The sequence below is a fragment of the Dioszegia hungarica genome (genome assembly GCF_025882075.1).
Source record: "Dioszegia hungarica strain PDD-24b-2 chromosome Unknown MKK02contig_11, whole genome shotgun sequence".
NCBI lineage: Eukaryota > Fungi > Basidiomycota > Tremellomycetes > Tremellales > Bulleribasidiaceae > Dioszegia > Dioszegia hungarica.
This window is the reverse complement of record NW_026515771.1, coordinates 228,526-242,756: the sequence shown is the minus strand read 5'-3', so window position 1 is coordinate 242,756 and position 14,231 is coordinate 228,526. Positions and strand designations below refer to the sequence as shown.

The window sequence follows — 14,231 nt, the reverse complement described above, 5'->3', positions numbered from 1 at the left end:
CTTCCTCACATGAGGCCTTCATAAGCTCCTCCATACCGCTGATACCCCGAGAACAGACAAGCCGAGGCATGCCGAGTGGAGTTCGAGCGGACAACGGACAATTACAGGCAACTTTACAGAGGCGCCTCCAATCTGTTGCTCCGCGGCAGGCTGCCGAACGGGAGGAATGTGTGCATGCCGTCATCATGCGTCATCGGTATGCCGTGCCCGAATAAGGCCTAAGGTTCGGCCGAGCTCGGATGCTGTTGGATGCTATCCTCGCCGGCAGCTTGCAGCTTGGCGGTCGCAGCACGCGGGTCAGAGTATTTACATCACTACATGCCGCGGAAACTCTACACAGTACGAACAAATCTTTCTGAAAGGCACATCAACACAAAATGGACAAGAGAAGAACCGATTATCCCAGTCGTCCAGCCCGGAAGATCGATTGCGTGGCGATTCGCCTTGCCTATGTACATCAGCTACTGCCCCATTTCCATCCCCATCTCAATCCACGAGCAGAGAGCCACTCACCTGATCCAGACTGATCGCATCCTTTCTGAACGCCCCACCCTCCTCCTCCTCTTCATCCTCATCATCCACCTCCGCCCTCCCCCTCATCCCCCCATTGATCGGCGCCGGCGCCCCAAACATCCCCCCTCCCGGTCCAGTCTTGAGAAGTGGCGCTCCAAACACGCTCAGCGATTTCGGACTACCGCCTATCCCGCTTGCAGAGCCACCGCCAAACGCCTTGAAGTCGCCGATGATCTTCCGGCCGGGGGAGGAGGTTACGCCGCGGGATGGGGAAGTTGGATTACGGTTTCCGGGCGAGAGGGGTGTTGGGGGCGCTTCGGACGGAACCGTAGTGCCAGGGGACATGAGACGTCGGGGAGGAAGCCGGCCACCGGGCGTGTAGGCGAAACCGGTCTCGCGGTTCTGTTTCCGGAAGGACTCGGTGAGGCGTTTTCCAGCCACCTGGTTTGGTCAGCAAAAGGCCAGATAATGGTCATGGTGGAGATAGGGAAGGACTCACATAGAGAATATTGGGCGAAGCATCCGAGATGAGTGCGGAGCTCATCCAGGTCTGAACGTTCTTCTTGGCATTATCGGACGGAATGTACACTTCTGGAAGGTGGACCTGCTTTGTCTGCTCGTTCCGGAGGAGTAGACGCTCGTGTAATTCCCTGGGGGGTCAGCTTGTGATCTTGTGACGTATCAGACCGAAGAGCTCACTGAGCGACCTCTTCCACGCTCTGCATAGTCTCGCCCTTCTCCCTGATCCGCTGAGCCACCTGCGTTCCGATTTCTGCTCATCAGCTGGATAATCAAGGAGCAGCCAGAAGACTCACCCCCTATCAACCTCTCCATGTCCATATTCTCGAGCACACTCCCGACAATCGTCATGGCGAGCATATCAGCCGTCATGAGCGGCAGCATGACGCCTGAGGTCATGTTGCAGAGAGCTTGGAAAAAGTCCACGGCGCGCTATGATATCAGCTGAAGTTCGCATCAACGAGCTGCGTACAACTCACGCTGTACCCCGAAAGGGTCTCTTCGCATGCGACCATGAACTGAGGAGTCAGCGGATTCGCAAAAGCCAGGCTAGCTTAGTAGACTTACCAGAGTGATACCGTTCGCAGCCATTGTCCGAGCTACGACGAGCGGGTCGTGACCTGATGTGTCAGTTGTTTTGTCCCTATAAGATAGGAGGAAAATCATCAGCTCACCGTCTGGATCACCACCTTTGATCTCTACGCGGACATCAGCTTGATTCTTCAAGACTTCCAGCATATGGGCTTACGATCTCCAGATTCTCCGATTCCTAATCTTATCAGCTATGGCTCTTCGTCTTCGAGCTACAGGCTCGGCAACTCACCATGCGGCGGCGCATCCGCTATCAGCACGACCATCTTGGCCGCTTCTCTCCGCCACGTCAAGTCAGTCAGGCACGCAGCCATCCCAGCCGTAACCGCTTCAGGTCCGTCACCTCCTCCACACGCTTACAAGTCAGCTGATGCTCTCCAGGTACACGCTTTGTACGGGCCAGCTCACCAGTCAACCCTTTCAGATATTGCTGCACCGCCGGAATGTCCGAAGAGAACGGGTGGGTCTTGTACACGTATGAGTGATCTTGAGGAGGATGATCTCGATAGTTGACGACCTGAGGGTCAGCATTGCTCCCAACCCATGTCCGAGATCAGATGACAGCTTGGGGTGGAACTTACCGCTACTCGAAGATCGTCCTGCCCACCTAGTCCCTCTTCTCCGCGGATCATATCGCAGATCCCGACGACGTGATCACGGGTCGCATTGATGTACTTCTGCATGGATCCGGTGCAGTCAAGGACGAAGACGAGGTCGCTGCGGTGTCAGCTAGAGCAGACGCAGGAGTAGATGGGCGATTTAGAGCCCTTTCACGAGCCTAATCACGGAGATTGTCGCCCAGGTAAGAGACGGGGAACAAGGGGTGGGAGCGACAGGGCAATCAATGGCGACTAGCCGATCGTCAAGAGCTCCTGGCCCGAGAGAATTCCTTGTACTCCCTGCTCATCTTTCAACCTTTCCTTCTGCTCGATCCCCAGGTGTCCGCCAAAGACCTCCGCCCTCTGTCACCGCACAGATGCCCCAATCGGACGACAGACCTCACACTCACATCTGTTTCCTTCCCTGCCCTGAGAATCCCTCCTCAAACTTCAACTGATACTCCAATATCGGCTCCGCCTTCTTCGGCGACGGCGGCGGCGAGAACCTCCCTCCCCATCTCGCTCCCCCATAGCTCGCATAAGTCGGAGAGTACGAAGACGTCGACTCGGCATCATCATCGTACATCTCTGAGTCTCCCATGTTGAGGATGACTGGTGATCGTCTGGGTACTGTTCTGTCGATGTCGGGGTTGAAGGGGGGAATGTTGAAGGACGACGTGATGGGCGATATGATGTGGGGCAGGCGAGTCGATCTATATAGTGCCGGATAGCGATCTTTCCTCTTAGCGATCGGTCAAAGGTGCCTCTATTGTGTGCTGTAGCAGAAGAATAAGGCTGCTGCGCTGGGGATGAAACGTGTCGAGGTATAGGGCAATCAGTGAGGGTGTCGCGGTGGACAAGAGGACGTGCAGCAGTGACGTAACTTCTGAAACGCGGGGTAATCTGATTCCGCTGATCCTTGAATTTCCTGATGAAAATGGCTGATAGGGAATAGCCGAGATTTGTATTGATAGTCCCGAAGTGGCAATTTTAACAGGCTTCAACGGAGATTGAAGCTTCCTCCACTGCACGCGAAGCGATTCAGGTCCGTGTGCCAAAGTAAATAAACAGCGACCTGCATACCTCGCCCACCGCTTCAGCCCATACAGCCTTCTGTCACGGTATAGGTGTGCCTGATAGGCGGACGAGAGTCAGATCAGCTGCTCAGCGCAGCCCGCTATCGTACAAGGAGGCAACGAAACCTCCAGCCTGGGTGTCTTCTCCACCATTCCTCACTCTGAAACGCTCGGGCCATCTCCGTAAGTTGGATCCACTTGACTCCTCGAGTTGCCTTCTCGTCCCTTATCAAGCGAGTCACTGCTCATGTCTCAGCTCGATAGTCTCTCGCCGCTCGGCCGACCCGCTATGTCTCGCCTCCCGACCCTATCTACCCCGCACCGACTAGGCACGCCGCCTACTCCCTCGGGAATCCCTACTCCAACCCATCGTCGACCACGATCGTCCCTGGGTCCCGCCAACAATGCTCCCGCACCAGCAGATAGCGATGCGATGGATCATCTACAAGAAGCGCTGAAGCGACGGCCGCCAAGCAGTATGCGGAAACTGCTAGATGACGCGGAGGGCGGGGATCCGGATACGCCCACTCATTCCAACTTTCCCTCGGGCGGGTTGGCGCCCCCTAGTGGTGGACTCGCACCACGGACACCGATGGCTAGGGCAAGAACACCGAATGGACTAGGTCCTAGGTCGTCTGGTGTACCCGTCACGCCTGGTGCCTCCCGCTCGTCCTCTCGACCCTCTATCGGTGTCGGCCGGCCCAGTATAGGCGGGTCCTCCATTCCAGGCGGTACCTTCACCCCACGCCGGATATCCATGGCGAGCAGCACTACCTCTACTACGCCATACGCGAATCGAAATCGGCCGGAATCGCGTCAGGGCGGAACGGATAGTGCGGGAGGGGCGAAGTTTGCGCCGCAAGTTGGGGACAAAGTTCGGATGCAGGGAATGGGGATGGAGGGGATACTGCGGTTCTTGGGCGCTACACAGTTCAAGGAGGGCGTATGGGCGGGAGTGGAGCTGGAAGGTGGATTTAAGGGGATGGGAAAGAATGACGGGAGCGTAGAGGGGTGAGTTGCGCCTTGTCTACCCTGGTCGCAGGATGGAAAGAGCCAGCTGACAAGGTAGAGTTGAGTACTTTTCCTGTCCGCCCAAATGCGGCGTCTTCATCCTCGCCGCTCGCCTATCCGCACCTACTGCCGCCGCTAGCGCGCACCCCTCCCGCCCGGCCTCCGTGGCATCCCACATCTCCCACGCTTCCGTCTCTTCCGTCAGCGGCCGCATGACACCTGCACACGAGCGTCTGCGACCCGTTACAGCCACTCCTGGCAAAGCACGTACGGTCTCCTCGGCGTCCCGATTTACTCCCCGCTCGACCATGGGCTTCGGGGTGGATCCTCCTGATCTCCCTGAAGACAATCGGCCGCAGCGCAACCTACTCGGGATCTCCACTTCGACCAATACCACACCCACCGCCTCGGGCGCGGCCAAAATCACCGCAGGGAGCCGAGCGAGCAAGTACGTCGGAATGACTGCCAAGCAGCTCCAGTCTGCTCGGGAGGGCACACTAGGTGCGAGTGTGCGCGGACTGGACAAAAGCACCGCGACGACTCCGAAGGCGTCCCGAGTGTCTATGGGCGTCGGCACGCCGGCTGCTCGTACGCGGCCGAGTATAGGCGGGAATATGGCCACTCCCAAAGCGAAGCCTAGGGGAAGTACGGCGTTCGGTCTCAGCTATGGGGAGCAGCGGGAAAACATGCCGCCCCCGCCCAGTCCGGGGAAGGCGCGCGCGGCTGTCGGAGCAGCGACGGCGAGCCTCGAAGCTCAGATCCGGGATCTGCAAGCCCGGAACGCCGAGCTCGAGGCGGAACTGGTCACTGCCCAGAATGTCGCCGAGGCTGCTGCCGCCGCTGCTGCCGTGGATCCCGATGCGGACGCAGAGGACGAAGCGAGTAATCTCGAGACACTGCGGAATGAGATTGAGGCGGCGCAAAAGGAGGCGGATGAGCTTCGGCATAGTCTTGCGCAGTCGCAGGAGGATGCACGGCAGGCTACAGACCTAGCGGAGGAGTTGTTGAACAGGGAGAAGGCGGTAGAGGAGGAGATGGAGGCTGCGAAGCGGGAGGTGGGGGAGTTGCGGCTGGGGAAGGGGGAGCTGGAGGCTGGGCTGGAGGCGAAGCGGGAGGAGGTCAAGGCTCTGGAGGGGAGGGTAGGAGAGGTAGAGGCAGAATTGGGGGAGGCGGAGGGGAATGTTGAAGAACTTAGAGCGGCGGGTCAGGTGAGTTTTATCCATAGGATAAGCTGATTCCAGGCGACGATATCGCTGTACGAGCAGAAATTGTCGGACCAGGAGACAAGAGCATACGAGCTCGAAGATCGGATACGGGTCCTCGAGGATAAACTCACCAAGTCCGAATCGGAACGAATGAAACTTTCGTCCCCGTCTCCTTCGACAGACCCGACTTCCCTCTCGCCATCGACGTCCCGCCTGTCCGCCGCTGAGATCGACAACGAGACCCTCCAGACTCAGATCGTGCACCTCCAATCGAAGATATCGACCCTGGAGGATAATCTCGAAGAGGCACGGAGTCAGCTAGAGAGCGAGGCGGAGGCGTGGAAGGCGAGGTTGGAGAAGGCGCGGGCGGGGGAGAGGGAGAAGAGCGAAGTGGCCAGGGGGTTGAAGGAGGAGATTGCGACGTTGCAGGGGCAAGCGAAGGGCGCCAAAGGGAGATTGGGGGAGATGGAGGGCGCGCTGGCGGAGGTGAGGGGGGCATTGGAGGGTGCGCGGTCTGAGATTGAGGGGTTGAGGGGGGAGGCTGCTGTGAGTTCCGGTTCTTTTGGCACGGGGTTGAAGAGATTGCTGACGGATACCAGGAAGCGGCTACACTTCGTACTGCTCTTCAGAAAGCTACGGCGACGGAGTCTGCTCTCGCAGAGAGTACAGCGGAGGTGGACGAGCTTCGGTCGAAGATGGCGCGATTCGAAGAGATGAGGAGGGACTGCGAGAAGTTTGAAGCGCAAGTAGCTGCTTTGCAAGCTGAGCTGGCTAGTGTAAGTCTTAGCAATTCTCGTCTGCAAATCCTTGCGCTTTGAGCTCATCTGACGCCCAGCTCGAACGCCGCTCACCCCGACCCGACCCCAACCTCCCCCTCCCACCCACCGTCCCCTCCCGTCGCTCCTCGGCCGGATCTCTCCACCCAAACCCCACCGCCGACACTTTGGGTCGGCACCACTCCAAGCCCCGACTCTCGACGGGCAGCCAAGAAGGGGACGAGCAAAAGATGCACGGGTACCACCATGTCATCAAGGAGCTTACGTCGGAGAATCGGGAACTGGGCGAGAGGGTCAGGGTGCTCGAGGGGGAGTTGGAGAGTGTGAGGGAGGAGGTGCGGTTGTTGGAGGATCTGAAGGATGTTGGGGGGGACGGGGCGGATGGGGCGGAATGGAGGGAGAAGGCGGAGGGGTATGTGGTTACTATCAAAGAGGTGAGTTTTGACGTCGTCTTTGAAGCTGGAAATGGGTCGAACGGCGGCGGTGTGAGAGGATGCAGTGTTTGGCGCTGCGCAAGGATATCAACCTGCACCAAGGGCTTGGAGCTGACACATACAGCTCGAGCGGGAAGTATCCGAGCTGGAATCCCTCATCGAGTCCAAGATATACCACCAGGACGACCTCGAAACCCGGATCCAAGAGCTTGAGCGGGACCTGCGCGTCTCTCACTCCTCTACCGCCCCTCCTCTCCCTCGCCACCCCCAGATACTCGCCAGCCAAGGCGTCAGCACCAGTGGCAGCGGCGGTACTGCCCCTCTCCGCACGCCTACCCGATCGTCCTCACTTGCCGCATCACAGGCATCCGTATCCGGCTCGAAGGGGAGCGGGAGACCGTCCCCCGACTCAACGACGGGAAGTAGCAAGACCGGCTCGATACATACCGCCGAGGAGTACCCTTCTCCGCCCCGCCGAGACGATGAAGAGGGGGAAGTACGGTGTGAGCTGTGTGAGGGGCCACATGAGCTGGATAGCTGTCCGGTGTTCGCGGGGAATCTGGACGCGCTGCCTACGCCTACGATTGGTTCGGGGGGCGGTAGGGTACCTGGAATGAGATGTGCGGATTGCGATGTGAGTTGTTTGGTTTTCCTATACTGGACGCAGGCGAGATGAGGGGCGGGGCTGTACAGGGCGAGGGTGGTGCTGACGAGACAGAGCACAGACCATGAAACCGCGGATTGCCCATTAGCGGATGATGTCTTCTAGGGCGCCGGGCCGTGTGACCCTCAGAGGTAGAGTAGGCGCTGTGTTGTTCTATATTCGATCTCGATCTTAATGCAACTCTCGGGCAGTACAAGCTGACAGACTGACGTCCACGCGCGTGGGCCTAGCTAGTCACGGCTACCGGACGTGCTGACTTGATTGAAGGTGACATTTCAAGCTCGACACTTGCAGCGTACTGACTTATACCCTTGCGTTGTACCCATCAGAGCTTAGCAGTTGGCCACATCCACTGTCGCCGATCGATAAGATGGCCAATTCACGCTTCGCCTTCTGAAGACCAGCGCCGGGCTCGCGACTAGGCCGGTCAAAAGCCAATGACGTACCTCACTAGCATGCCTCGCGGCTGCAGCTCATTACGGAGTGCATTCACTGATATCAGCCTGTCCATCTACCTTCTTGCAGCACGAGGCTGCTATACTTGTGCGTCCGATCAGTTCAGCATTTCTTATGATGTCTGATGCGGTCCGGTTGAGCTTTACGGATTAATAACCTGGATGCCCATTGATGCCGGTCAGGCCGCAGCGAGATCTCCCCGTTCATGAACATGTTTGGGGCTAACGGTCCGTTCAACGCTGTGGAAACCAGAGCGTCAATCAGTCCGTTCAAAACGGGAACGACCCTCCACTCTGTGTTGAGAATGGAATAGACAGAAAGGAGTGTCTACGGAAAAGAAGGGGTCATTCCTTTTTCTTTGCGACCATCAACCTCTGACACCGGGTAGAACAGAGGAAGCTGATCACTGTGTTGTGTATCCATTCCCGGGCGACTGATACGTCCACCTCTGCACACCAATATCCATACGCAGGGTCAGAATGGGTACTATGGACTTAGAGAAGCAAATGCTCGGCTCGGGACTCATCACTCCTAATCTACAGCCCGCCAGTCGCCTTCTCAAGCGCCGTTCTCCCCATCGGATGCCGCGAGGTGTCCGCCTCGCCTTGCGTCGAATTGCCACCGCCGTCTTCTGCTTCTGCCTGGGCGTTATAGGATGGAGTTGGCATGCCATCGAAGTAATACCTGGCGCGCGCGATCCCGAACAAAGCCAGCTCCTCATCGCACCATCACCGTCACTCCCCCGTTTGCTCTCTTGGGGTCAAAACTTGTCTTCCACCGACTTTACCTCGGGACTCTCTCCCTTCCCTCTACGTCGCCCGCTCGTTGCCTCCGGAAGCGCTCCCGTCCATCCCGACTCGGTATACAACCTTCATCCCATAAACCACTCCGCCTACGTAGACGCAATCGACGAATTCGTCTCCGTCGTCCTCCCGCCCCGGCTTCAGCTGGAGTATCAGACAGCGACGGCCATGGACGGTATATTGGGACCGGCACATGGGTGGGATGCTGTGGGCGAGGGGCGAGTTATCTGGCAGAAGGGTAAAGATGAGGTCGGGGTGAATGGGACTGATATGCGGAGTTGGAGTGAGGGATCAGCTATGAGCGAGGGATGGGAGTGGAGGTTCCTGTCGGATGAGTGAGTCCTGTCGCCGCAGCTTTTGACGTGGAATAGCTGAGCCCATGGTGATTGGGGAGGTTGCTGATTAGCAGTACCGCGACTGCTTGGATCAAGCAAAACTTATCCGGAACCAGACTCGAAAAGTTATGGTCTAACCTTCCCAGCGGCATACTTGTGAGTCCTCCGCCCCTCCCGCGGCCCTGTCCTCGTGCTGATTTCAGAACGCCGATCTGATTCGCTACCTCCTCCTCGCCCTCTGCGGCGGGATCTATTCGGACACCGACACGCTCCTCCTCAAACCCCCCTCGCGCTGGGGCGCAGGCGCCGACCTCTGGCGGGGAGGTAAAGGATGGATGACCGAGACAGATATCGCACGCGTAGACCTGCTGCGTGGTGCAAGTGAGGAAAGTCAGAGTTATACCACCGTACCAAAAGACAATTGCCACTTGGGAGTAGCATACTCATATTCTAACTCTCCCCCATGCGACGATACCTAGTGGTCGGGTGTATCACGTTGTTTAAGCAGGCTACTGCTGATGTACGTTGTTTTCAGGGAGACTTCTCCCTACCTCGTGGAATCGCTAAAGTCTTCAACATCGAGGGTTTCGAACCTGCGACCAATGGTAGTGTGAACGAAGAGCGGCGTTACCAAGTCAGAGTTATACCACCGTACCAAAAGACAATTGCCACTTGGGGGTAGCATACTCATATTCTAACTAGGAAGAGCGGGATCGGGAGGTGGATCGCGTGTTGGGGAGAGCCAGGGCTGTAGTCGGCATAGAGGCGGACGTGGGGGATCGAGAAGATTGGGCGGAGTGGTGGCCCAGGCCTGTAAGCTGTTGTACTTGCGAGCTTGGCCTATCGCGGGCGTCCGAAGCTGATAGTAACAGCTACAGATCTTACAGTGGACCATGGCTATGGCGCCGTATCATCCTATTGCACTATCCGCCGTGCTCCGAATACTGCACAATACCCCGACCGCAATCACATTTGCTCAGGGCCACTACAACAATTATACTTCCCTTCTCACTCAGCTGTCCTCGCTGCCCAGATCGCCCCCCTCAGATCTTCGGATCGAGCTCGAAGCCCAACTCGCCCATCTGGGGGAGATCAACGTCCTCAGCGAGCCTCGGCATGGCGGCCCACTAGGCGTCATCAATTGGACAGGCCCCTCAGTCTTTACAGATGCCGTACTGAGCTACCTATTCGCACGGTATGGGATGACATGGCGGGATCTGAGAGGGTTGGAACGGCCACTAAGAGTAGGGGACGTGCTAGTCTTGCCAGTGACGGGTTTTAGCCCGGGCGTGGGTAATTTTCGCGCGGGAGATGTGTGGAGTGAGTCCATGCGTGAAGGAGCGGGAGGATCATTGCTGACAGTGCAGGTTCAGAGGCGATGGTGCAGCTTCACTTCAAGGGATCATGGAAGACCTGATCCGGACGAAATCCCGGGTTGATTACTGTGTCTCTTTCGATCGGTTCAGTCCTCTGAAAGTACTATATATGTATTGTGGCTAATGCATTTATCCTACTGAACAAGATCTATGGATTTAAACTAGCCTATCAAATTAATTACCACGTCATCGTCTGCGCCCTCATTTTCACTAAGCTCAAAGATATCCTCTTCATCATCCATGCCCACTTCCCCTCCGAGATCCCGCTCTGCCACTCGTCCATCTGCTTCTTCGCCTCCTTCTGAATGAATCCTCCTGTTGAAAATACCATCGGCGTAAACGTCCCGACCCCTCCTGGCGCGTCCACCGTGGTCTTCTTGGCTATCTTCTTCAGCCACCCTTCCGCCTGTAGCCTGACCCGCTCCCACTCGGGCCGCTTGGTCGACCTCATCACCTCGCCCGCTTCTAGTCTCGGGTTTCCAAACGAGGAGTATGCGTCCTCGGTAAAGATGGAGTAGACCTTGATGTCATGTTTCGTTGTAGCCGTACCGATAATGCCCGACGCCCATACCCGGAGGTCGTTGCGTTTCTGATTGTTATCGGTGGATGTTGGTTCGTACTCGACCCGAACACCTCTAGACTGGACGGCGTGCCCTAGTGCATGTACGACCGCGTTGTGCCGGGCGTATTTGAAGTAGGGGTCGCAGGTCTCGCTGTGACCGAGTTCCGCCGAATGGGTACCGCAGCGGGGGCAGTGGATGGAGCCGGGGATGAGGGTGCGGTAATGGAGCGCGGCGCTAATTTGCTGATTGTTGAGTAGTTGCGTCTTGTTCCATGGTATCACCCCCATCCACCGCCTCGCGAGTTGAGAGTACGCAGATGGATCGAAACCATCGTAGCGCGGCTTCCAGAAGAGGGGTGGGTGTGACTCCGCCTGCCCCTCCGCCGCCGGAGCTGCAGATGGATCGAAACCATCGTAGCGCGGCTTCCAGAAGAGGGGTGGGTGTGACTCCGCCTGCCCCTCCGCCGCCGGAGCTGGGGCGCCTTGCCCCTGCTCCCCTGTGACCTGAGCTGAGGCGCCATGCCCCTGCTCTACCGACTCCTGAGCCGAGGCGCCCAGCCCCTGCTCTATAGTACCCGTCTCCATCTCGGTTCCGCCAGTAGTAGGTACCGCTTGGACCGCAGCTTGGACTAGCGGTCGGCTGGGCGTTCCAGGAGGAGTCCTGGGCCGAGGTGGGGGAGGGGTGTATGTTGGGCAGCTGTACCGTTCGTGATCGGGAAGACCGCAGTGCCAACAAGGGCCGCCCTTGCCGAGCCTCTGTTTCTTGGTAAGACGTTGAGACATGATGGCGCCGAATACGAGTAGTGCGTGACCGGTATTGGTGGGAGTGGGAGGGGAGAGAGAGAGAGGGGGCGGCGAGGTAAGCCCAAGCTTTTCGCAAAGGTATTTATGGGTAGAAAATGGGAGCGGCTCCGTAAAAATGTCCGCATACTGCTCTGAGGTCCTCACGTAGTCGACCCTGATGATCCCCGCCTCAATCTGTTCCCGGATGTAGTGATATCGTATATCGACACTGTCGCTAGAAAACTAGATAACAGCTGTGTAGGGACGTGGATGTCGAGGGGAGTGTTGTTCTGAGCGAAATACCACGTCACTTTGGGGAAGGTTTGTAGCGGTAGCTAGCAAGGTAGTCTTGGGGCGAAACTAGTTAGCTGCTCATGCATCCTCCTTTATACAGTAAAAAAACAACATATGTATGTACAGACCTTACCGCCTCAAATGTATGATGCACCTCATTCCGTGCGGAAAATTTCGTTTCTTGTTCTTGTCTTTGCCCTGGATAGCTTCTTCATCCCCTCCTTCCATCCTCCTTCCCGGTAGCTCTCTGAGTCGGGGGCTCAATGGCAGATCATGCCCGAAATATTGCCTACCAGATTCCTCCCTTATCTTCCCCGGACAGCATCCACCTTCTCACCCCTCGCGCCGACCGAGCTCCTATCGCACATCTCGGTCCTGCGCCAGCTGTACCTGCCACCTATACATGGTGGACTCAGCGTGTCGGACGCGTTCTACGATGATGGCGATAGTGATGACGAGGGTGGAGCTGGACCCTCTCGGCTGACGAGGAGACCGAAGCGAGCGGCTCTGGAGCAAGGGGGCGCAGGAGTAGGTGGAGCGGGAGCTCAGCCGGGGCCTATACCTGGGTCACTGCAGTTAAGGGGTACCACTGGGATCTTTGAAGAGCAGGAGGAGGAGGGCTATACACAGTCCGAAGAGGAAAAGGATGAGGAGGACCAGGAAGAAGACGACTCTCGTGCCCATCTCGACCCGTTCGAGCGGGACTGGGCGCAGAAATGGCTCGAAGGTGTCTTTCGAAGGGCGCAGACCTGGGTCGAGGAGAATGACCCAGGGTATGAGGAAGATGGAGTGGAGCAGGGGGAGCAAGTTGAAGCTGAGACTGGTGGACTGCAGATGAGGGAGGTGGAAGCTGTGTTGAAGGCTGCGACGGCGGCTTTGGCGATGATGGCTGGGACGAGTGGTAGGTTTCTCATATACTGATCAATTGTGCGCAGTGGAGACTTGATGCTGATCATACAGCCGCTGGCTCCCTTACTCGACACCTCCTCTTCCCCGTGCACACCGACCTCGCTGCAGCCCTCCGAGCATCCCGGTCGCAAATGACCGCCAACCCAAATCTATCTCCTACTACCCACACCTTCCTCGCCTCCCTCGCAAGCCCGCCTACATCCCCTCTTCAACTGCGTCGACTATCCCTCTCTTCTTCTCCACCCGTCGTCACTCGTCGAAGGGCATCGTCCAATCTGTCCCGCTCTTCCGGTCAGGCGGCATCTTCTCAGCGGAAACGGCGTCCAGCTATCCCGGTCCTTCTGCACGACGCGCCGATGGGGGACCATCTGAGCGTCGGCGTCCAGACCTGGGGCAGTGCTATACTACTGGGGAGGGAGATGGCGCTCCGGCCTCAACGTTTTGGGTTAGACGTTTCGGCGCAGCCAAGACGGGGAGGGGGAGGGGTCAGGATCCTTGAGCTCGGCGCAGGCACTGGTCTGCTGTCCATCCTGTGCCGTAAGATCCTTGATCTACAGGCTCTGACTGCTGCGCATGGGGAACCGTCAACTCGGCAGGTGTCACCCGGACTGGTCGTCGCCACGGACTTTCTTCCGTCGGTCATCGACAATCTCAAGATCTGCGTTGATCTCAACTTTCCCCCTAGCGACACCACATCCTCCACCCAGTCATCATACTCGGGGATACATATCGCCAAGCTGGACTGGACGACGTTCCCCGCGCACATGGCAAAGCGCTTCAGTGCGGGCGGTACGGAGAAGCCTGCGGTTGAAGGTGCGCCCGCGAGCGAGGCGGACGGGTCAGAGGAGACGGAGAGGTTCATGGATGAGCCATTCGAGCTTGTCCTAGCGTCTGACTGCGTTTATGACCCCACGCACGCGGAGATGTTGCGGCATGTGGCCGGGTGGGTTTTGAGACTACCGATCGAGGATGCCGAGGGGGATGAGGGTGGCACATTCGTGAGTATCTGTTCCGGTACAAGGAATTAGACCGTTGAAGACACTCGCTGATTGTATAGCACATTCTCTCACCACTCCGCCCCACCTTCGCCCCGGAGCTCGAGTCGATCGATACCCACTTCCCAACTCTGGCGTCATATCCACCTTTATCGGCTCGCGTTGCGGCAGGCGGGGAGGGTCTGGGCATTGCCCGCAAGCTGAAGCTAGGAGTAAGAGGCGCAGGGAAGGTGTCCGTCAGAGGCAAGAAGGGAGAGGGGCGGGTGGACGAGACGTTGGGGTATTGGTGGTGGGAAGTCGGATGGGGGTGATCTACCGGCGGGAAAGCAT

At 57.8% G+C, this 14,231-nt stretch overlaps 4 protein-coding genes across 4 annotated transcripts; 3 read left to right on the top strand and 1 right to left on the bottom strand.

The window, feature by feature from the left end:
- Positions 1-397: 397 nt before the first annotated feature.
- On the bottom strand, positions 398-2,823 carry MKK02DRAFT_37526 (uncharacterized protein; the record flags this gene model as incomplete). Its single annotated transcript, XM_053089686.1, has 13 exons — positions 398-448; positions 514-954; positions 1,013-1,163; positions 1,213-1,285; positions 1,329-1,464; positions 1,512-1,550; positions 1,600-1,652; positions 1,707-1,730; positions 1,781-1,801; positions 1,856-1,978; positions 2,032-2,140; positions 2,205-2,340; positions 2,633-2,823. 13 exons carry the CDS (start codon positions 2,821-2,823, stop codon positions 398-400), a joined length of 1,548 nt encoding a protein of 515 aa, XP_052944423.1.
- Positions 2,824-3,587: 764 nt separating this feature from the next.
- On the top strand, positions 3,588-7,493 carry MKK02DRAFT_16334 (uncharacterized protein; the record flags this gene model as incomplete). The annotated part of the gene is made up of 9 exons (XM_053085614.1): positions 3,588-4,309; positions 4,368-5,517; positions 5,551-6,060; positions 6,114-6,290; positions 6,350-6,400; positions 6,479-6,724; positions 6,849-6,950; positions 7,089-7,358; positions 7,443-7,493. 9 exons carry the CDS (start codon positions 3,588-3,590, stop codon positions 7,491-7,493), a joined length of 3,279 nt encoding a protein of 1,092 aa, XP_052944422.1.
- Positions 7,494-8,323: 830 nt separating this feature from the next.
- MKK02DRAFT_37524 (uncharacterized protein) lies at positions 8,324-10,399 on the top strand (the record flags this gene model as incomplete). Its single annotated transcript, XM_053089685.1, has 6 exons — positions 8,324-8,982; positions 9,057-9,138; positions 9,186-9,306; positions 9,689-9,795; positions 9,855-10,302; positions 10,350-10,399. 6 exons carry the CDS (start codon positions 8,324-8,326, stop codon positions 10,397-10,399), a joined length of 1,467 nt encoding a protein of 488 aa, XP_052944421.1.
- A 1,871-nt stretch (positions 10,400-12,270) lies between these two features.
- On the top strand, positions 12,271-14,212 carry MKK02DRAFT_16491 (uncharacterized protein; the record flags this gene model as incomplete). Its single annotated transcript, XM_053085642.1, has 5 exons — positions 12,271-12,786; positions 12,832-12,898; positions 12,958-13,712; positions 13,761-13,904; positions 13,964-14,212. 5 exons carry the CDS (start codon positions 12,271-12,273, stop codon positions 14,210-14,212), a joined length of 1,731 nt encoding a protein of 576 aa, XP_052944420.1.
- Between the last annotated feature and the right edge of the window lie 19 nt (positions 14,213-14,231).